General features: G+C 39.4%; 1 protein-coding gene across 8 annotated transcripts in view; it reads left to right on the top strand.

The window, feature by feature from the left end:
• The window catches only part of LOC134811929 (sodium channel protein type 9 subunit alpha-like), a 105906-nt gene that overhangs the window by 51518 nt on the left and 31461 nt on the right, over positions 1–22927 (top strand). For 7 of the 8 annotated variants that reach the window (XM_063819090.1, XM_063819091.1, XM_063819085.1 and 4 more), the window contains 3 exons: positions 299–443; positions 2543–2565; positions 3033–3144. In XM_063819090.1, the coding sequence (XP_063675160.1) occupies positions 315–443; positions 2543–2565; positions 3033–3144 (264 nt within the window). In that variant the 5' untranslated portion in view covers positions 299–314. Of the gene's footprint in view, positions 1–298; positions 444–2542; positions 2566–3032; positions 3145–15239; positions 15471–22927 lie in introns of those variants that run through there. The other variant, XM_063819094.1, reaches the window with a different exon arrangement.

The raw sequence follows: 22927 nt of genomic DNA, 5'->3' as shown, positions 1-22927 counted from the left end.
TATTTAGTAATATTTTATGACCACTGACACGATGAGTTAATGCAAACTAAGTATGATCTGATTATCAAATAATTTTATCGAATAAACTAAAAACCTTAAAATTTCTGTTCGCACCAAACCTATTTGCCGAAATTCTGAAGGAAGCACAAAAGTAGTCCAACTTATAACCCCTCCCCATAACCCCTCCCCGTAACCCCTCCCCATCCCCTGTCCTACCCAACAATGACCCTCTTCATGTAAATGTCTAATGTCTCACACAATATTGACTTTATATATTTGTAACAGCTCTTGTTTTCAGACAACATGGTAACAGTATGAGCAGCAATAGACCCGGATCCTCAGGAGCCCGTACCAAGCTGGTAAAGGAGATCACCAACCTTGCTAAGGATAGGATATCCCCGCCTCCTTCACCTGCTCTGCGCGATGGCGATATTCCTGAGGAGGTTTGTAACTTTTGTATACGTAATCGTTTAACTTAATATTGGTCTCTTTTTTCCATTCATGAGGACGACGCATGCCAAACTTCAGAAGAAACAGGTTTCTTACTTCCATTGACAGCTTGCATTTCTACGGAATCAACTATATCTATCACTGCTATATTTATAGATCTCAACTTTTCTTCTTGTGACAAACCCTTTTATCACCTTATATTCACTGTCGACTGTTTAAAAACAATGAGCATATTAAGAGACAGTAAAACTAGCGGGCTGCGATGAATGGGGACTTGCCACCCCATGGCAACATAAAATATTTTGGCTCTGTTACAGACATAAAAGGAATTTAGATCTGGCAACACTACACCTGACAAATGAAAAATAATCATAAAGTATTATATAACTAAACACTTGCAAATGTAAAATAAAATGTAAAATAGAATATATTTCTATTATATTATGCAATACCAGCTGAAAACTTAAATACGACAACTATGTGCGTGTTTTAAACGTTACAGTAGCTAAAAAAATTTAAGTATTTGTAAAGTTCATAACTCTCGCCGTACTACTAGTACGGTATTACGAAATCCTACAAAATCCGAAAATGGGGTAATAATAAAAACATGTGAATCCAACTAAAATTACCATGTGTGCACAGAAATAGGATAACAATTTAACATCATGAATTAAGTCAGTAACAACTAGATTCCCCCGTACGAATACCCCGTACCGAATTTTCCAACATTATTTGTCAACGTAATGCTGCCTAACACACAACCTCCACCAACGGTACCGGCTCACTTTCACGTAACGTTTATGCTTCATACTCGGTATAAAACGCAACTATATTAATTGCTGCAAATTGAAAACAATTGTGCAAATTAAGTCACGTGACGGTGGTAAGTTGGTTTATGGCATCTGAAATAGCGTAGAATGTGACGTAGTGGTGACATTTGCCGAACAGTCAGCTACCTACCAAGCTCTGCCTCACTGCCGACAGCCTGAATTTGTATCTGCGGGCAAAAATTTCCTTCGCTAAATCGGGAACTAAAGTTGAGCAGTCCAATTAGCTGGCAGTGCACCTCGATGGCTTCGTTTAATTTAGGGTTTACTGTTGATGGCACCAAATACCGGACTCTTTAACCAAATGTAATACTCTGTCCATTAACCGATAATTGGAGCTCAACCGTCCGCCTGTATCAATACTGATCACGTGTCTAAACAGGCTTTCGAAGGACTTTGCCCGACTGTCAGTAGTGTGGGACGGTTGTCTGCATTTTCCCGTTCACAGACCCGTTTTAAGTCTCTGTACTCGCGCTTCACCCGTGCTCCAAGTGGTTCAGGTTGAGAGCTGTCATCACCAAAGCAGGGTGGCAAACGACAACTCATGCCCGTTCAATAGCCTGCCGTATATTATTAGGATTTTAACTTAAAATATTACCTATGAACTTGAAGGTTGGACGTTAGTTATTGTGTTTTATATCGTTGGCGATATGTCGTGTGTGTGACATGCTGCTCTATTTGGGTGCATTTTTTATCATTTTCCGGCCCTGGACCTGCCCTGACGAATAAAGCGAACTTACGTTTAACTGAACAATAAATACATTAACTTGACTGGAGTGAGATAATAATCTCATTAAACACGCTATCTGCTCATCGGTTGGCGAATTTATCTTTTACGGCGACCCGATCCAGCCTGCTTTCTTTGCTCCAAGCTATATCATTACTTCAATGTCTGCCCCTTTAGGTCACAATTTTATATCAGTCGTCATCGACAGTTTGACTGTAATGGTTCTAGTTTTTTGCCGTATCGACCACACACTGCCCCAAATACCCCATTAATAACATTAATACCGGGTCGAGGTTAATCCAATTACTGCTCTGTCCTCATATGCTTCAAACATCTCTTCATATATCGCCAGATTTTCCACTTTTTTATTGTTTTTTTGCGTTTAAGAATGTGAAAACAAATATATTTGTTTCGATACACACACCGACAACTTTTTTGATGGTTGTTGCAAACTACAAAGCTGCCAATTAGCAATAATTAACAGTTTCTGACTTATGTAACTGTGTTTGTTGCGTTTTAACGTGAAACTATGCTTCAGAGAGACTACGATAGAGACGAGAGGTGAGTGTGTCTGATTTCTATATCTTTCATCGGGCCTCCAAACCTTTTGTTTTTGGCACCCATACAATGCCGTTCCATTGAGTATCGCACGAAAATAAAATTCTAAATTTACTGGAAGTTTGACCGCACAGTCACGAATGTCAAGGTGTCTATATGGTTTCGCCGCAAACACCTCATTTAGCTTTATCCCATCGGCTTCCTGAGCCTTGTTACATGGATATGCAGTTTATTGAATCAAACTAATATTACTTCTGTGATGCCGGAATTAGGGGTAAACAGTAGTCTTACTGCGTAAAACATATCTCGCTTCGTTGCAATTTGTTTTGTCGGTAAGCCGAACTCCTAAATTTATATACGGTTAACAAGCTTTGACGGGCTTATAAAGTTTGTCTGTAGTTGGACTAGGTTTGCAAAGTTGTTGTAGGAAACTTTTGAGCTTGTGTTTAACCTGGGATGATGCCTTACAGTGGTGACGGCGGAGGATCTCAAACAGGAGACGACCACTCTTCGCCCCCTCGAACTATGAGATTGTACGACGATATGCCGTGTTGCGGCGTATTTGGGGACCACAACGACACGGTATGTGTTGTAGTTAAACTGTATTGTGTTTAAATGTTTGTATTGTTGTTTTGGTGGAGTTGGTGGAATATTTTTATGATCGATGATTGCGTGTGCGTCGGCGACCGTTTCTAAAATATCTGAGTTTAAACCGCGCTGTCGGCGTTTTTACCCAATGGCAAAGCAGCTACAAACGTGCAAAATCTATGTTTGATGTTAAATCCTCGCGCGAAAAGTTTCAATATCCGTCTTGGATATATCCTTATCCGGTAGCTGTTTAGGGCGTTTATAATATCTATAACACTAGCATTACGTCTAAGTTAGGCGCTTGTTTTACGAATTAGTCAAAGGTTTGGCCGCTTTTAAAGCTATAACTCCTCCTCCTCAGCAGTTGACACATGCCTCATTATGTGTACTTACCCGATAATGCTCGCATTGTCGTTTTTCTACTGTATATTTGCTTTCGCTGAATATTTTTGATCGCTTTTGTGGCTTTTTAGCCCGGACGATCAAGTGTATGTATGTGATCACTAACTGTTTTGGTTTGTGTTCTGCTTAGTGCTTACCCAGGTCACGTATTGAACTTTCGAGACAAATCTTGGTGTCTTTTCTTTCGTCATCGTTCAATAAAAAGCCTGGGTGAAACACAGTGTGAATTTTTGTGGAAACCTCTGATAGCTTTGTAACATAGCGGAATCCTCTTTGCCTGAAAAACACGCTCCTTGCAACAGGGCTGCTCAGCTTATCCGGATATTTCAATTATTGTGTCGATCACAATATCATAATGAAATATTACCAGATTGCCTATTAAATCGGAATTAAATCTTTTATTCCTCTCTAACACAATCATTGACAAATCACAATAGCTACGCTAGCTCCTAATTCTGATAAAGATTACTCCTGATTAGTGTGCCTTCTGCAGAATGCATCTCGTTACTTTCATATTTGATCGATTTATATTTTATGTTTACGAGAGTTTATAAAAATTATATAATCAAGCAAATGCTTCAGAAATCCTAACGTTTACGTCCAAAAATGTAAACGAGATGAGTAATTTTTGATACATTCTTTAAATAACCATGCTCCTTTAATCCTTTGTTAACAATAATAGCTGAACGCGATTGAGACATCATAACAAGGATTTGATGGATTATGATGAAGCACGCTCGTATAAAAACGACTTTTTCCGTGTTCAGCTAGAACTCGTTTACAATCAAATTAGGTCCTGATTATAGCGCACACATTTGGAACTAAGGTTAACGATAGACAGTAATCTAGTATTTATAGCATCAAACAGGTATAAGGGCTTCATATTGAAGTAGCAACTGTTAGTGTCAACGGCTGTCGGAACCAGATGAAAGAAGTTTCCATGACGACCCCTCTAATTCACTCATTTAGTCCATGTTGAACTGTGTAAATAATTCTACTTTCACAACAGTCACTTTCTCTTTTGCTGTGCAACCTGGTGTCTTTTAAAGTTATTCATCAAAGGCAGAAGTGCATTTTTAATTTACGTTACAGTCACAATATTTTGACTTGGAATATCTTATTTTCATCGCCCCGCTAGAAAGAAAATCAGATATTATCATCTTGAGGCTCGTGGCGTGGGCTTCTCCCTTCCGTTCAATAATTTTCCTCTGTGCAGTGTGCACAGTTATCGTACTCTATTTTCCTTGTTCATGTTATACTTCCTGGTCTGATTTTGGGAGGCGTGACTTTGTATCTACATCAAGTTCAACGAAACTCAATTTATAATTGTGGACAATTAGCCTGTATCATATAGAATCCTACCTAAAGATCTAATAACATGCATTCACCACAACACCAAGATGCATAGTTTTCTATTTTTATCCGACAATCATTGTTCAATTACCTAAAAATTCAATTTTCTTGTCCACATAAGCCAATTTTTCTAGCCTGGGTATTATTCTACTGGAAACTTGATTCTAAAACTTCCCCTACTCACTCAAAACATTGTGTAATAAAAGATAAGAATAACTTCTACCTTATTTGGGACTTCCATTAATTTACAACATTGTATCCAACACTGCACCATTAGGTTTATTAATTTAATTAGGAAGCTGGTTAACAATCGATAAATGCGTAATCCACGTGGTAATGAATCAGGCGCCAATTGAAATTGAATCACCTACTTACGTTACTTTTGATAAGTCGATGAGTACTGTTAAAATGCAGAGTTCAAGTCTAGTGTATATATTTTAGGAAGTGTAAAAACTAAAACAGGGTTCTGGTCATAGCAGTTAATAAGTAATTAAATGCCCATGATCGCTGGTAGCCTTCAGCCATGTCAGTAATCCGGTTTCAAAGCTTCAAATCCAAATTTGTGGGCCACTAGTTTGCAGATCCAGTTTCATCGTAATTGTCTTAATCTCGCAATTACCACCTGTCTTTATCATCGCTTCTAAGTTCTACTTGCATTGGCTTTCTAGCCGAAATTGATATTCATGCTTCTTGACCACTCGTGAATTGAATTTATTTGTCGGAAAGTTCAGTTATAATCTTGTTGCAATTACACTCTGGTTGATCGGGATATATGTGCCGGATTCGTTTATTTTCTGATCGTAATTTTCAATCTTGTTTCACCCTCGTACTTCTTTCATCTTTGGCCTTTGCTTGGCAGATTTATCAGCTACATTCCAAAATGTCTCTCGATCTTCCAAAGTAAGTGCAAAATTCGAATATAAGATTTAAAAGAAGAGGTTGAATTGGCTGATGGTTGACTCCAAAGAATTGGGTTGTGAAAATTGCCACGTCAGTAAATGAGGTCATGGCATTCGCAAAACGCCGATGTTTAAAATTTTAAAGGGTCTTAAAAATGCGCCACCGCGTTCATATCCAAAATTTCGATCACGACGTCGCGCACGTTTATCCCCACGTACTAAAGTTTACAAAGCATCACAGTGCTGTGATGTTTTCGCGAAACAAACACAGAGACGAGACAAGTGTCCTTGCAGAATCTAGTCTAGATTTTGGGCATTACTGTAGGTTTTTTGGAGTTTAGAGTAGGTTTTCTGGTTTCCATATTCGGGGTTTGCTTGCGGAGTAACAGCTGAGAGGTGAGATGAGAGCTAACCTGGTAAATAGACAACTTAATCGCTGATGTGTCGGATGTTTTAACAAACAAAGGAAATAATGAAAGTACATTGTAAGTTAAACTGACTTTTAAATTATTGGACCTTTGATATATTTGTTAGATCCTATTCCAAAGTTAGACACTAAGAAGGTTATAGCCAGATCCACGTGGAGGCAGACGGCAGGTTTTAGATATTTACCAAAATAAAGGTTGTTAAAACTTACTGCACCGTTGGGCTTACATAAAGCCGAGGGCACTTCCGTCTTATCAACAGTGGGTAATGTGCTTTCTGCTTGTCTCCAGTCGCATATTTCAAAGCCTTGCATATCAAATTTTTTGACCATTATTATACATTAGACTGTAAAAATTAGTGGTAACAACATTAGCATATTTAGCTGTATTCGACTCTAAATCTCGTTGACACTAAGCTGTGAGTTTTGTACTTTATATGATCCTGTTTAACTCACTAAATCATCCGTATTTGACATGTTTTCCTTGCTCAGTAAAACCCTTATAGAATGTTTGATGATAGCAGTCTGATGGTATATGTTCGGGCCCTGTCACTCTCCTGAAAGTAGAACATTAGAATATCAGTCCCGCCTAATACTAGTCCCCTCCTGATATATCTTATACTTGACATTTGAGCACGCAGCATCTGTCCTGTACACACGTGCACATCTCACCAATATAAGAGATAGATAACATTCGTTTAAACTGCGGTCAAATCTTCCGTTGTGGCCGATCTTTGCCATGCTGCTTAGAATTACTTTCAAAGGGCGCGCTATCTCCTGTGCTGCTCCACCACCGTCAGAGACGTAAACAATCAGGTTGTTTGCTGTGTCAGAGAGCATAGAGAATTGTGTGAAAATGCCATAATATTCGAACACACATAATGCTTGTAATGATCTATCTTTGTTTAAAATTCCGGCTTTGTCAGCTGTTTGAACGTAGAGACTTCTAACTCTGTACGGGATAATCATCTTTCTTTGCACGCAACTTCATCTCCAGTGTAAATCGGGCCGATCGCCTCGTACCGCGTATGCCGCCGCACGCTGGTCGCTGGCAAGTACAAAGTACAAAACTGCCCTCTCCTTCCGTAGATTGCTTACCACAATAGCTCTACTTCATAGGCTCTTTCCATATTCTAATGGATTCGTGTAATTTGAATTGTGGTTTCACTTAGATCTTGTGGAATAGCATGAACCGCTACACTTGTTCAAGATTCATCATCTTCTGTCCTTTGTTCTCTTACTGTCTACTTGAGATTCAGGAGTACAGTCTGCTTTGTTAAGAGCAGACGGTACCAGACTGTAAGCAGATATAGGTGGACATTCTTCTGGGACATTCTTACGGGACATACTTATTTAGCACGTGTTTTATAACTTATTTCGACCTGTGCAGTACCTCATGATATTTAATATGTGATTCAGAGTAATTGTCCAACAGATAATCTGACATAACATTTACAATAATGTAATTTAAATTATAATTTGATATCTTGATATTTCAATATCAATAGCAAATTGGCCAATTAAAAAGTTGTGTTCACTGGAATTAATGAAGGGAGTAGGTTGAGTGATTTAAGTTTTATGTTAAAGGTGTGACTGGTATGGTTAAAAAACGTGTTTTGATGTCCCACAAGTCCTAGATTCAACTCTGATTCGTTCCTTCTCCCTCTCGGTACTCGGAGCTCTGCTCGTTTTATTTGAACTTGATATTTCTTCGTCGGTTAATTAATAGCTGATTCAGCCATGTGGGTGTTAATAAAGTGAAATGTTAAAATTCTATAGAATTGTTTGCAACAACTTCTCCGGTATATTGCCACGTGAAATTAGACGTGTGTCCATGCAAGTTGTTTATCCAATGTTGGTTTAACTCACAAAGTTCTCATAGTTCCAACGTTCCTTGCATGAATGTTGGTTTCCAGGAACCACAGCCACATACTCAAGCACACAGCACGTTCCACGCCAGCCTTGAACCACACAATCTGAACTTGTTTTTAATCTCCAGCTCACTGACAAACCATTGATATTTCCTTTGGTATTCACATTGCAGTCGTAGACAATGGGGTTAAGTTCGTGGTTAAATTTTACCTACTACATACTACAAGAGAATGTTTGATATTCAAACTATTTGCCACAGCGTTTAATTGTCCAGCTCCGTGAGGCAGGAGCTCCCCTTCTTATACTCGGCATTATAAAGTCTTGACAGGTTAAAGTTTAAAGTTGGGAATCTTCCGACCATTGTTGACAGATATTTTACCTCTAGTTTTATTTTCATTCATATCTGTGGAGTTAGTATAGCCTTTCTAATGTTAACCAGCCCACAAACGACTCCACTAAACGCCTCATCTCTTTTTTAGAAGACAAATTTGACCGTTATTTCTGAAAGGCTCTGTGTCGTACAAGGTTTCTCTGAATGCTGGGCCAACCGTAATTACCTTCTATTGACTGCAGTATGTTAACATCTAAGTACAATATAATCAGTGATATTTAAAATAATTTCTTGGTTGGTTTTTAAACAGAAAGGTTATTATTATCATGAGTTTGGAGCTCTTATTTCAATTGTTTCAAGTCCTTATTTCGGGTCCCTTTACATATTTTGTGCGTCTGCGTACCTCTCATGCCCGGTAACGTTTAACCACAGTACAACAACACTCATGACCATATAATAATCCAAGTAGGCGGTAACCGTGAACTGTGTTTACTGTGGTCTAGCTGGCGATTGTAATGGTCTAGTGTATAAATTACTTCAGCATCCTCATGGTTCGGCTGGAGATTTCCGAACGTACACATAAATCTCCTGTCTCTTCTGGAACAATCAACTCCTCCACCGCTTAGACCACATTACAGGCTAGTATATAGGCTAGTGGACACATTTAATGGACCTTTAGAAATTCCCGTATGATTAGCCGCAATTTAATTCATAATTGCAATGTTCATCTTGATGGAGTTAATCCTGGAGTTTGGTCACTGCTTACGTGATTTAATAAGATTTGCTGACTCTGCCCGGTGGATGGCCAAGCTTCTAGCCCCTCTGGCATTTAAACTCTAGCGAGCTAATTAAGGACGTGCAAATCTTTCAAAGTATAAAAAGCAGCTTGTGGCCTATCCGGGTCATTTGTTGACAATTTTCATCCCTATTGTTTTGAGGTGATATATTTATGTATTCGGAGGACCACTTATCTATCACTCTCACACACAACACAGCTCTTTCATGATCAGGGCAATCACTTGCGTATATTCTTCTCTCTCTCTCTCTGACAACAACAGTGGTAGAGTCTAGCCTCCGGTCAGTTTAGTATCCGTTATACTGTACATGTTGTAGTAGTTGTAGAGATAGCGCAGCGCGTCTGGCAGTGTAATTAGTTGTGAGCTTATTGAAGATCACTCTCAGGCTGATCTGATATGCCTGCCTGGGATACTGTGTAAGTAAGAACTCCACCATATGTACGGTAAGTAACGTGGTCAGTGCCTGTGCCGGTAATGGGCAACCTGGCACGACCTGCCTCACGTACTTCAGTCTTGAAGACTCAGGGAGACTGAGGAGTCTTGGTACAATTTGTTTTATTGCGGGGAATGAGTCTATCGTTTAGGATGTACAGTTTGCTTCTAGGAATTTGTACGGATAAATCCGGTCTTCAGTTTGCCTGTATTTTAGCTGTTTGTTATCGTAATCACTGTTGAGACGATTAGATGATCGGTTGAATATCCTACTTTTGTGCTTCGAGTGCATTCAATAGTCCTAGTTTAAAAGATAATAGTCATAGTTTAAAAGATTGTTCGAGAATCCCACAGTATTTGGACGGCTGCTTTTCCATTTTCCAAACACTACGGCACGAGCACTTCTCAAACACGCTCTTTTTCTGACAGCTAGCTAGACAGGAACTAGAACTTACCATACGTTAACTTCTCTTGCAATTGTGACAAGTTCCCCCAAGCTTCCTCTCAATGTTTAATCGAATATCGGTAAGTTATCAATTGAGAAGGCTGACATGTGTAGAAAAAAGGGTGAAATGTCAAGAAGTTATTAGTTCCTAGTAACTACGGACAGAAGGTGTTAAACTTGGTAATACCCACCAGTACATATCAGCACATGTGCCACCCTATAATCATGTGCCCGCTTCTACTTTAGTCCCATGTTTATTGACACTGCACATTAACCTCCCTCTCTTTACACACTTCCTATAATTTCACCATTAAGCCAGACGAGTACCATAATGGGTACCCCATTATCAACACCACAGTACTACAACCTCTCTTTCTCCAGCTTATATAGTACACCTCGTGAAGTTACCGTGTTTTTGACCCTGTTTTCAACTGCTGTATATTTAACTACCGAAGCTGTCAACACACCAGGTATCAGTCACCTGTTTTCGCGGAGGTCACGTTGCGATTAAATTTAGTTTTAAACCGTAGAGTATCTTAGACTATCATGTTTATCATGTCTGATAAACTCACAACTCGAAAGTTAAAAACACACTTTCCGACTGTTTCGTTACAATACAGAGTACGCCGTACCACAAGAGCCAGGTTCGACTTGAGCCTTCGTCCGTGGGTTACAGGTGCTCTGACCTTCCGGACATTATCCGCTCTACATTCCTTTCGCTCCTGGTCGTGCCAAGTTTAATTTGCCAATCGATCCCGGTCCTCTTGCCGGGTCCCCAACCCTGCTTCACACCCGTTGTATTACCTCTCCCCCTCGTGTTTGATTATTATATATATATGTGATAGAGAGTTGCTGTTTTGCTGAGCTGGTGGTGACGAACATGGGCAACTCTGTTACGTAATAATAGAGCAATATAATCAGGGGTCACAATATTCTCATGTCAGTGTCATGACCTAACTTGTATGCAGCATTTGACAAGATCGCCAGGCTCCTGCTCCTACAACTCTATACACGTTGTAGCAGCCTGTTTCTTTGGAGTATGTTACACTGTTATATTTATAAATATATGCACACAGGTAAAACCTTTACTATTATTGCCACACAGTCACCATATGTTTCCTAATGACCTAGCTACTGTATTTGAAATCACGCCCTGGACACGGCGAGGGTTTTTACTCACTTATTGTAAACGATGTGCCTGCTCTGCTTGCTCTAGGACCTGTGTGTTGTGTCCCTCTCTGCTGGGTCAACTTGTCATGTCTGGGGCTGCTCTTGCTTATTAATTTCCTAAGTTTCCTAAGTGGGATTGTTCTATTTCCAGAGTGTTTCCTAATTTTCCGGAATGGGGCTTGGTGGATTATGCGTGGAAGCTGGATCGTGTTTTTATGAGTGGCATGCCTGGTCAGGGTAAAACTATTGTATTCCACAGTGATAATATGAGTTTAGGTTACATACGACCAGGGTGGAACAATGGGCTTAATATACACACGAGCTATCCCCGGGAGTATAATTCACGATTTATTGACAGTCGCTTTTTGTAGCTCTTGTTCTCTTTCATTTCTATTAATATAACGTTGTTCTGTCGACCAAGCCTACCACATGCTTTCTATTTGGTTTGATCATGATAATGTGGCGTGCCCGATTGTTCCTGCCTGGCCTATTGTTCTCTTAAGTGTTTAGCTTGTACCCTGAGATCAAACAGGCACTTTTCCGTGCGTTGGGCAATCAAGCAGGAAATCTGCAGGAACGGTTTAATTTATCTCTGTGAGAGGAATTGTAAAGGAGTGGTTTCGTCTGCATCTAAAAGGTAGACCGTCTACAAACATTCTTCATAGACTCTTGTAAACGTTCCAGATAAACGGGCTTCCCGTAGATTTTACAACCTCAACTCTAATTCGGGTCAGAGGAGTTACAGAGTGGACAAATTCAATACTTATTTCGGCCAACCTCATCTATACCGACAATCCCGACATGCTCGCTCTACTAATTAGTCGCAATAGAAGAACCCATTCTCCAGTCTGTTTCGCCCCGAGCTCCTTCGGATATCAGACTCATAAATATCTACCCTCTTCACTTTGCTCTCTGTTTCTGTCTGACATCACTATCTTCCTCCTCCTCGTCATAGGAGAGCGGTTTATTGTGTAGCTCTGTAGTTGTAGTACTAGTAGGATGGCCAGCAATGTGTGCAGTATTTCTTTAATCTCTCCAAGCTTACTGTACACTCCCATATTATGTTGACCCATAACAATATGATTATCCTGTGCTGTAGTAGGTTGCCGATATATCAAGTCTCTTACAGTGTCCTCTCCGCGGCAGTAGTAGCATGTCCGTCATATATATTTCATATAATATATATTTTATATATACAATTTATATCATAAATATATTTTATATATAATATATATAAAATATATAAGTATAATATATATATACAGCCCTGTTGACCTGTCTAAGGCTATTATATATAATAAATACCATGTTTAGCATTTGTATGTCAAGTTATAAGCTTGTGAGATAGTAGTTAGCCTCTACTGATCAGATTGTATATTGTATATATAGGCTCCCCCTGCCACCGCTACTACTGCGTGTCAGATTAATGGTCATGGTATCTCGGGGAAGGTTTTGCCTGTTAAGCCGTCGCGGTTGGCACCACGTGGGGGTCACGTGGGTTGGCATGGTGACACGTGGGATGTGTGGGGTATTGTTAGTGGAAGGTCGGATGACAGTAAGGATCTATAATATAATACTACACACAGAGAGCTGATCGGTCGTGATTGGGGGGTGGACCTGCGGAGCAATCAAACACACAAATCATTACACGTCCACCGGATCCGGCCGCTTTGTAAGTTCCTGTCTCTTCCTCCCGGCCGATAGTTCGGGCTGGTTTTATCACAGCCCCCGCTTGACTTGACCTCGGTGTAAGGTTTTGTTTTACTCGCTTATTCTAATAATGCATATTAGAAATATCCCAGCCCTATTTAAGTGTCTCATATATCCCATCCGGGATTACTTACATTAGAATTTAACACCCTGGTTTAGAATATCTCTTTGGTCATCGGGGGACTGTATGAGAGAATGAGTACTGAAACACAGAGCACCACTGAGCACTGCCTCCCTCCCCGCTAGGTTCAGTAGCAGTGTGTTTAATTAGTATTATGACAACAGGGCAGACTGTCTTGCTGCACCGCATACGGTTTGATTATTACGGCACGATGAGATGTAGTGCTTTGGTTTGCTGCTGCTCATTAACATGAGATATAGTCTTAACTCACATCTATTATCTTTCCCGGGTGTGTTCTGCGGTCAGCTTCCATTCTATCTACTAGCCTGGCTGCTGGTCTTTGTGTTCACATACATTTCTTTTAACAACAGTATCTACAATTAGTTTCTGCTCATTCTTTCATTCCACACTATATTTTATAGATTTGAGTTTTGCATGGCAGGTTGATGATTTGTGTTCGGGCCACATATTATTATGATCGTGTGTATTTTATATTAGAATCTTTCGCAAGCTATGAAATATCTACTATTTGAACGGTGCGGTACAAATTTTGCTGCTCCATTTTAATTGCAATACAATGTTTTCATTTGCTGCAAAATCGCTTTGAGTATGAGAGCCACACTGACATCATCTTCTTGTTCATTGTTGCGTGTACTCAGGATATGAGCGAGATATAATTATATGAGATCTGTTTCGGTTCATTTCAGTTCCTACTGCCATTTCCAGGTCATTCATCACTATTTCTCTATTTGTCACAGTTAAGGTATGTGGCTGTGTGTTCAGACTGCACTTTCTTAAGTATGTACTTCCTTGTCGGTATAATCTATACTGCAAAAATGACCTATGTGTTCATTTTCCCCGTTCGCAATATCATAGGTCTGAATTTGGACCGCCTTTTAATTTTGCCGTTCAATTAAATAATAAATATTACTTTAAAAATCAACTTACTCTTCGTTCTTATGCTTTCCAACTTGAAGAATTAAGAACCCATCTTAGTTTTATTTGCTTGTGCCTTGGACTGAACGTCCCAACTACAATTATAGCTTGTTTTCAAACATAGGTACTTGATGGCACATTTTAATTTTAAAACGCCAAAAGTGTTCGTGAATTTTCCTATCTATACAAAATCCTTCCTGTTCACCGAGGAATCACTGGCAACAAGCTACTTTTATGAGAACTGGCTTACAATATTCAGCATAATTTGGGGCGCTTTTTGCAGTTTATGGCGCTGTCAACTAGACCGTTACACTTTATCTCATTAAATATAGATTAAAATATTCGAGCTGTATTGCCACGTGCATAAGTAGCAAAAGTTATTCAATGCCGACTCTTTTAAACGTGATGGCTGGCAAGCAGTCTGAATGTAGCAGAAACCGATGGGGAACCCCGTGACTTTTCCCTTATTTCCACCATCCTATACTGGTATACTGACAAGAACAGCCTTTTGTCATTTTCGGAAGCTTTACAAGTAAGCGACTTTCTGGCCGAAACGTTTCAAGCGTATCTTTCCACTTGGACGCTTCAAATTTAATATCCCCAATTCTTGATTATTCTAATTTTGGCTCGTATCTTTCCACTTATAAGCTTCAAATCATATATCACCAATTCTTGGTTATCCTTAGTTTCGGCTCTTAATTTGTGTCTGATCATATTTTATTGAGAGCCAGAGTATCTATCACGTTTCAAAATTACGGACAGGTCCTTAAAATATTTTAATTGGGAACTCTGCGAGGTGTTGCCATTCAGTTTGACTTTAGAGTAGATTTTAAAATTAGGCTTAACACTTTCCCACGTTAGCACGGTCTAATTTGTCAATTATCAGAGCAGCAGCTGAATTATCGGCCACCCGTAACGGCGACTACTTTTGACTGTCACTTGTGGAATTGTGGAAAGCAACACAAAAACGCCCTACATATCGATTATTCTAAGTGTGTCTATACCAATTCGATGGTATACAGTATAGAGTACAGTTCAGCTACAAGCAGGCCGTGTTATCTTAAGACGTCCCCGATTCATCACATTCCTTATTGAAAATATTTGAAGAATTTGTTTCAATTGTTTCAATTGCTGGGTGTGTGTTGTGTATAAAGTCAAACTAAGATCTGTATATTAAACCAACCCCCACTCCATGATAGCATCACAAGATACAAAATCCTGGACTACAAACGATCTCTCTCCTCCTCCTAACCTCCTCTCTCTATGTACACTAACACCATGCATAGCTGATAAGAGACACGACATTCCAGCTCCCTTGTCCCCGACGTCATGCCTAAAGTCGGTACTTTGGCCGGTCTGAACATTGGCCGGAAGAAGATAAAGTTCAGTAAAATAAAGGCTAAAGTAAAGGAGAGCGGGGAAGATGAGGTGAGTTGTTTTATTCAGGTTCCAAGTTTGGACTTTTTGTTTGGTAAAGGATGAGGTGAGTGGTTTTTTAGGTATAGGCGGTCAAATTGAAGGTTTGTGTAAGTGTTAGGGGCGTAAACCCGGAGTATGTTAGGGGCGTGAAGCCAGTCTCAATAAGAGTGAGAGTAGAGTAGAGATACAAGTAGGAGCCAGCCCGCCTGGATCTATAACTTTTATTAGGTTTAGTGGGTTAACTGAGTAATGATAACCCATCGGAGCATGGGTAGTGTTCCTTCCGAATGTCTGTAATTTTTTACGAGCTTCGTAATGCATGAAATTTGTTGTTCGAGGTATCGTTCCCGGCCTCAATAGCCCTAAAATTAATCTCTATTGTAAAATTCATAAATACTTGCGCTGCAACCCATCACCGTGAAGTTCCAGAAAGGAGCAAAGATATATTTACATAATCCGGAAATTATTAATAGCGATCGGTTTCACGCGATACCTCCCTTCCAATTTACTGCCGCAAGCGCGTTACATGAGTGTGATTACAATAAAATGCGACTCGACGAAGAACTCTAAAAAACACGTTTTTAATGTACACCGCGATAATTTTTGAGATACTTTTGGCTATATCTAAAGTCACTTACAACACCCGGAGTCTACAAAAATTCGGAGTGATGTAGTACTAACTAGATGGGAGACTAGTTACTACCTCCTGAACTTAAATATTTAATGCGAATACTTTTTTACAATGCTGATATATAACTATAAGTTATTTTGTGAGCACACTCTTTACTCAAATTATGTCATCAGTAAATCGGGACCGTCTGTCGCTGACTTCCCGAGACAGTGAGCCTAATCAACCATCGGTCAATTCAACAATCCTCACCTTAATTTTACTTATATCGAACGATGCCATGAGTGTCTGAGACAATACGAATGTACTTGCTCGTTCCGTATCTGATCGCCGTTATGATCAAATGAGCAAATCATTAATTAGGATAGATTCACTTGTCGTATCACAACATATTTGCTATATGAATAGAACGATTCCTTTGGATTTCATAGCCTCTTTTTACATCATAAAGTACAGTAATGCAATCAGCGCTAGCTCTATTCGTTACAAATATCACATATACGCGCACATGCTTCATTTTCGAGCTCCTGAGTCCGAAATTCGTTTTTAGAAATGTATTATGTATACTTGTAGAGTGTCACAACATGTTCCCTTATACCAGCACCAGCACGGACCTGCTTGTCTCAGATATTATTATGTCTGTTTCTAGGCGATGGAAATTTTATCCGACTTGAATTTGATATGATCATTTTCTTCCGGCATGCACATTTCTGATTGATCGAATTCGGAGTACAAATGAAGTTACCTTATTGACTTAAAGTATTCTCAAATTGCTCATCTTACACTTGAAATTCGGCGGCCCTATAATACTCACATTGGGTATTCTTACACGGTATTTCTGATAGTTTTATTGCTGTCCTGTATGAGTGCCTCCTGTCATGATAAGATTTGATTTGCTCCTACTCTGCCATTAGCGCTCTTTCTATTTTAAGTTCGGAGTCGTGTAGGATTGGGATGCTGTTATTTTGAATCCTTAGTTTTCACGAGATCGGGTGCCAGTGGTAAAGATTGTTGTTCTCCCTGCATACCAACGGTAGTGCCAGGCCCGCACAAACACAAACTCCAGACAATCTGTCACGATCGGCCGAGTTTTGAGCCAAACTCATTTCCTGTAGCGTGTCATGACAACAAGAATTTTCACCTGTCATGAGAGCTGTGTGTCCTGTGCTGGGATAAAAGGAAACCCTCTGACCTGACCTGTCTCTCATTTAAAACCCCATACTCGAGGTGGAATTGTGGCCACGTTCTCGCAATCCCATCTCTCCGCGACGTAACTCGTTTCGAAGCAAGGCTTTCTTTCGCCACTGAACCTGCTCCCTGGAATTCACACCACAAGAAACTTGGAGCAAAGCTGTCAGCAGATACAGTTCCAGATGAGTTCACAGTTCTGGATATGTTTTTTAGACTTTCTGGCTGGCGGATTTAACGGCTCGTTATCAGCCGGCTCCTCCCTCTGACATGTTACCACTTTCTCTGTTCGGCAGCTGCCGCTTTTAGACTATGTTATGCCACAAAACACGCTCTTCATCCCCGCTTCCTTCCCCTCCATCTCCTCCTATTGAAGCTGTAGACAGTACGATTCTTGGCACCTCCCTTGTCTAAGTGCACTGAATTTAGCCTTTCCAAGAAAGCTCTCCAGTGGCAGTGCTATTTTTAGAAACCATGCATGTCGATCAGACGTTGCCTTCCCTAGATCAGTTTTGTGTTAAAACTTTAATGTGCATTGAACTTGAGGTCTAAAGTCCTCTATATAACGGAGAATCATCGATTTTAGCGGTTTTGTAAGCAATCAATCCAAGCATTTTTGAGGTTGGGACGATGACAGGTTCTTAACCTTGTTTTGTGATAGTTAGATTAGGGGTGAGGAATTGAGTGACACACTAATTTCCACCAGATGTGCAGAAGTGGGTCACGTACTTATCCCACCTGTATAGCTTACAGGTATTTTGGTTCTGGGGTTGTTCAGCCGTGGGTGACACACTCAATTTGTTAATAACCCTTATGTTTTATACTGGTGTGTTTAATATCTGGGCCTGGGTATTATACCGTGAAACGGTAAAGTGTGTCCAGGAAACAAGTTGATTTAATCATGTCTTTCTTTCTTCTTTTTTACTTTGACGGACAATGTGTGACCCGGGTAACACTTGTCATTAACTAACCGTTAACAGAGCTGGCCACGCGTTTGACGGAATGTCTGAGTTTTTAACAAGTTTACCTTGAAGAATGAGGAGGAATCTGGTCTGAAACCAGGTTGGCTCGTTTGAGGTCTGGAATCCTGCTTGTTCACCAACCAGGTGTTCTCTGAGTTTGAGACTTATGTCTGATCTTTGTGCTGCTTCTCCAGTATAGTTCACCGATCCCATTACCCCTGTTTAAACGTTTTTATCTTGGTCAGACAGTGGTGTTATGACAAAAACAAATTTTTGAAACCCTAGAAAAAAACACCTACATGATATATTCCGGTAAAAATGTTAAAAATCTCCGAGTGATTACGGAAAGATTCCTATATACTGTGTTTGACTCGCTCTCTCTCTGGCTCGTTGACAGTCAGTGCGTCATTTAGTCAGCAACGTTTTGAACGTTGCTTTGAAAGGTAAACTCTTCAGTAATTTTAGGAATTAGGAAACTATTTGTCTGAATACCTTTTAAACCTGACTTCTAAGTTCAACAGAACCGCTTCAACTCATGCCTGTGTGTTGTCAAATATTTGCTTACTACCTGCCTCTGGCATGTTTCAGAGCTGGCCTCCGTGAGGCGAGCCCTGATTCTCTAATTGCACGCGATACACAGTAGTATGTGAGGGGCTCAGCTTACTGTGTCTACCCTCGTGTATTGGTATGTTCACTACATTTTCCCTCGTAAATCTCTCCGTAAATCTCTCCGTATAACTAGAGTGATCACCCGTAAATATTTATTTATTTTACTGGGATCCTCATTCCTCAGTGAAACCTCTTTTCACTGTTATTAGAAATCTACAGTAAGTCTGATGTTCCGTTATCGATACATTTGCTATAGGGCCCCAAGTAGGAAGGGAAGTCGTAGGTGCCACCCAGTATCAGTATCCATGTTCTGTGCGTGTCCTGAACGTCAAATATGTTAAACTTAGGTTTAAGATGTGACATATATCCTAGTTTAACTGAGGCTTTGTGTCATCAGATCAGATATAAAACTGGCGTTAAGTGTGTTGTCAAAACTAAAGTTAAACTAAGGCTAGGATGTGGCCGAAGACCTAAATGACGACGTCACTAAAAATTAGGTTTGGCTTAAGTCAAAATCTGGTTAAACAAACTCTTAAAAAAGGAATATGTTAGAGAGCTCCAAACGTAAGGAACTTTCTTGGGCATTATGTCATTGACATGTTGAACTTTTTGTGAACCCAATAAGTATAGTAACTGTACCTGGTACCCTAGTTTAACGAGGAATTGGAGCTGGAATGCAAACTAACCTATATTATATGAGCAGAGGCAACATATAAGTGCGGCGGGTACGGAATCGCACTATTAGCCGTTTCCCGTACATATTCTCACCTACAGTCGATTTTCCGCACTTTTCTGCACAATTTGTTTTCAAAACGCGAAATATTGGCTTTTAACTTAATGAATCGTTTACCTCTATACCAAATATTTTATATATTCCGACCAGAGCGCCAAAAAGTCATCTTTTGATGAGACATAGAAATGGAATAGAATCTTGCCTTTAAATCACAGCGATATTTTTTAAATGTATGCTATTTTTGTTGTGTAGAGTAGCAGTTTACAAAATTTAAGTTTTTAAAAAATCCAGATAGTATAACTTTAAATCATATTCATAGCAATATTTTTCGTAAATGTATGTAAAATTAATGCTAAATTTGACGAAATATGAGTACTGAGTAGCAACTTGCAAAATGTATAGCGATGAGTCCATCTTGAGAATCCAGATGGTATAACTTTTTGGTAAAAGGACACAAAATTTGATCCCAACGTGACGATTGCACTCTTACAAGTCACAGGTTTAGAAGAATCACATCATCATACCAACATTAAGCAAATTCAAGCAAGTGCGGAATCGCACTTTTCGCAAAATTTTGCCGCACTAATATGTTGCCTCTCTATATGACTTATACTCTGTTATATTCTGCAATTCCCAGATTCCCAAGTTAGGATAAGTTTAACAACAGTTAAAAGCTGCATTAATTAATGTCCGGTTTAAGATTTGTTGGCCCAAGTATCTCTGGCGTTGTGAGAGGGTTGAACTTTATTTCTGTATTAGACTTTGTCCTAGTATAGTGATTATGTGTGTGTATATTTGGTAACTCCTAATGATTCTAGTAGTATTTCACATTACATAAGTTATTGTTTTACTCAATAATCACTTTTCAGAAGTTTTATCCTTCGAGAATTGAGTTTATTTAGAACATACCTTCCAAGACAAAAGTCCAGTGATCGTGTTTAGTCCCTGTCCCCATGAATTAACTGCAATATTGAGTTGTGAACAATTTAGACGCGACAATAATTATAATAGCCCATTACCTGTCCTCAACATCCGAATATCCTATATCAACATATAAATAATAGACGGTATACGGTTTCATTTTAAACTTACATGCACCCATATACTCACCCATATACTTGACTTTTACCTCGCTTTGGCCTTTCGTGCTATCCCCTCCACTCCCTCTATTTGAAAGCTACCCTATTACTGAACTGTCCATCTCCCAATAAGTGAGACTGTGATATTATGAGACCCCTCCTGGATCTGGAATGTGCAAGTCATGTTCTAGTCATGATCCTCCTCCTCACTCCTCTGTTCTGTGTGACAAGGACAGTCCCACCTCCAGATCTTTCACTCTCTCTCTCTCTCTCGGTAACCGCCGTTGCTTTTCGGATTAAATTTCGTACAGTGACCTGGTATAGGTATATTACGGTATATGCTATGTTGTTCGATGTGTCCGTCAATAGTTATTAATAACATGCATTACAGGTTTTAAATGTCACGGGTTTCCTGGTTTACTGTTACGCTGGTTTATATCGGAACTTACTTAATTTGATGCAAGGATAGTAATTATTAGGATGCTAATTGGAGTATGGCGATTGATATAGGCTCGCATAATCTCGTTCATAACCATCAATTAATTGCCTCTACCTACGTATATACTATATATAGTGACGTTAAAATTGTTAAATCATATTTGTTCAGTTTCAGCAGCACTTGTATGTAAAATGTTCAGTCGCACTTCTGTTTTGAGTGTTGAGTGCAGTGTTAGTGTTTAATCTTGCTGTAATTCCTTCATTTTCATTCTATGTTTTGTTTCACAGCTTCAACAACACTATTCTCTGTCTCGTGAAGAATTATTCAGCAAGAAACAATTATATTTTTCATGTGCACCAGACTATGACATGTTTATCACATCGTTGGTAGATGGTGGGTCTGCACTAACTTATCATCACTTCTCTAACTCCGCGAGGTTCTCGGACCTGAACTTAAACGAAAGCGGATTAGGCTCAAATGTGTGAGACTAGCTTACGTCAAAAGTATATTCTAGCTGTCCTCCCTCAATTTGGCAAGCCTGGATATGGACCGGCTTTATTCAGCTGCTTGCTTACCATTGACGTAGCCATATTGCTGGACGGTTCAACTGCTGATCACATGATAGTGATATATCATAGGCATTACATTAAAGCATTGCGGCGAAGAATAATAAAATGCACGGTTCAATCAGCACTTGTGCTTGTAACTAAAACTCATGGTACTTTCCATTTGTCGTGCTCCGGCTAGATATTATGTTAAATTTACTTTTTTATGCATAATAAGTACTTGGTACTTTTACGTTTGCCCTGCGTCAATACATTATATTTTAATTTTAGTTAAATGTAAACAATGTGTCCAAGTTCGTGAACTGGTCTGCCCGTCCTGAAATACCCAATTATTTTCGTATTAAGCTGATTATAGGCGTGAAATTACAGTGATAACCCACTTTATTTTAGATTGTGTTAAAAATCATGCTGAAAATAACTCCATTAGTGTTGATATTTCCATTTCTCGTGATGCCTCATGCCTGGCAATGTTTAGTTAAGTGTCCGTTCTGTAGTAAAGATTACATGTTTACAAAGCCGGACATTTCTCTTAAATGAGAAACATTACCAGGCACTGTTAATTGTTCATCGTGCGGTACATGACCTGTCCTTTGTATCACCACCCTCATGACACATTACTGAATACAGATAACGATGCTTGCTTCCCATTACAGCTAGGCTTCTAATATTTATTTCTTATCGTTGGCTGTAACATGGTCGAGCCTGATTGCAACATCTACTTTTTATGGCTTGTGTAAAGAGCACGACTTTAACGATTGGGATCGCGGGGAACGCGGAAATTTTGAACCGACGGTTGAGGCGAATTTTTGCCATTTTTTAAAAAGAATTCCAGTTATAGACACCATCAGAGAATGTAGGATTTATGGGTCTTCTGCCGCTTGATGAGATATGTTGAGTCCCAAGCTATGCCACGATAAAAAGATTCTCTAGAAACATCGATCAGCTCTGAGCTCACTACTTAAAAAATCCGTGGTTAATCGATTCAGAAAACCACAGAGAAAAGACAATGGATTACAAAACCTCATGTCTCAGTAGCAAATTGTTAGTCTCCAGAATTTCTACAATTTTAACCATTCAACGTCTGATCAACATGTATCGGTGTTAAATAACTTTGTGTCAAAATGTAGCTGTGAGAAGCAGTAGATATAGCCCACTGAAAGATTTCACCAATTAATATCTTTGTAACTCAAATGTAATCCAATACACTACCTACCGAGCAATTTAATATTACTTAATATCCTCAACTTACAAACCTCAACTTT

The sequence above is a fragment of the Bolinopsis microptera genome, chromosome 2, assembly GCF_026151205.1.
Source record: "Bolinopsis microptera isolate Bmic1 chromosome 2, MBARI_Bmic_1.0, whole genome shotgun sequence".
NCBI classification, from domain to species: Eukaryota; Metazoa; Ctenophora; class Tentaculata; order Lobata; family Bolinopsidae; genus Bolinopsis; species Bolinopsis microptera.
The sequence above is the reverse complement of the archived record's forward strand: the minus strand, read 5'-3'. Positions and strand labels throughout refer to the sequence as shown.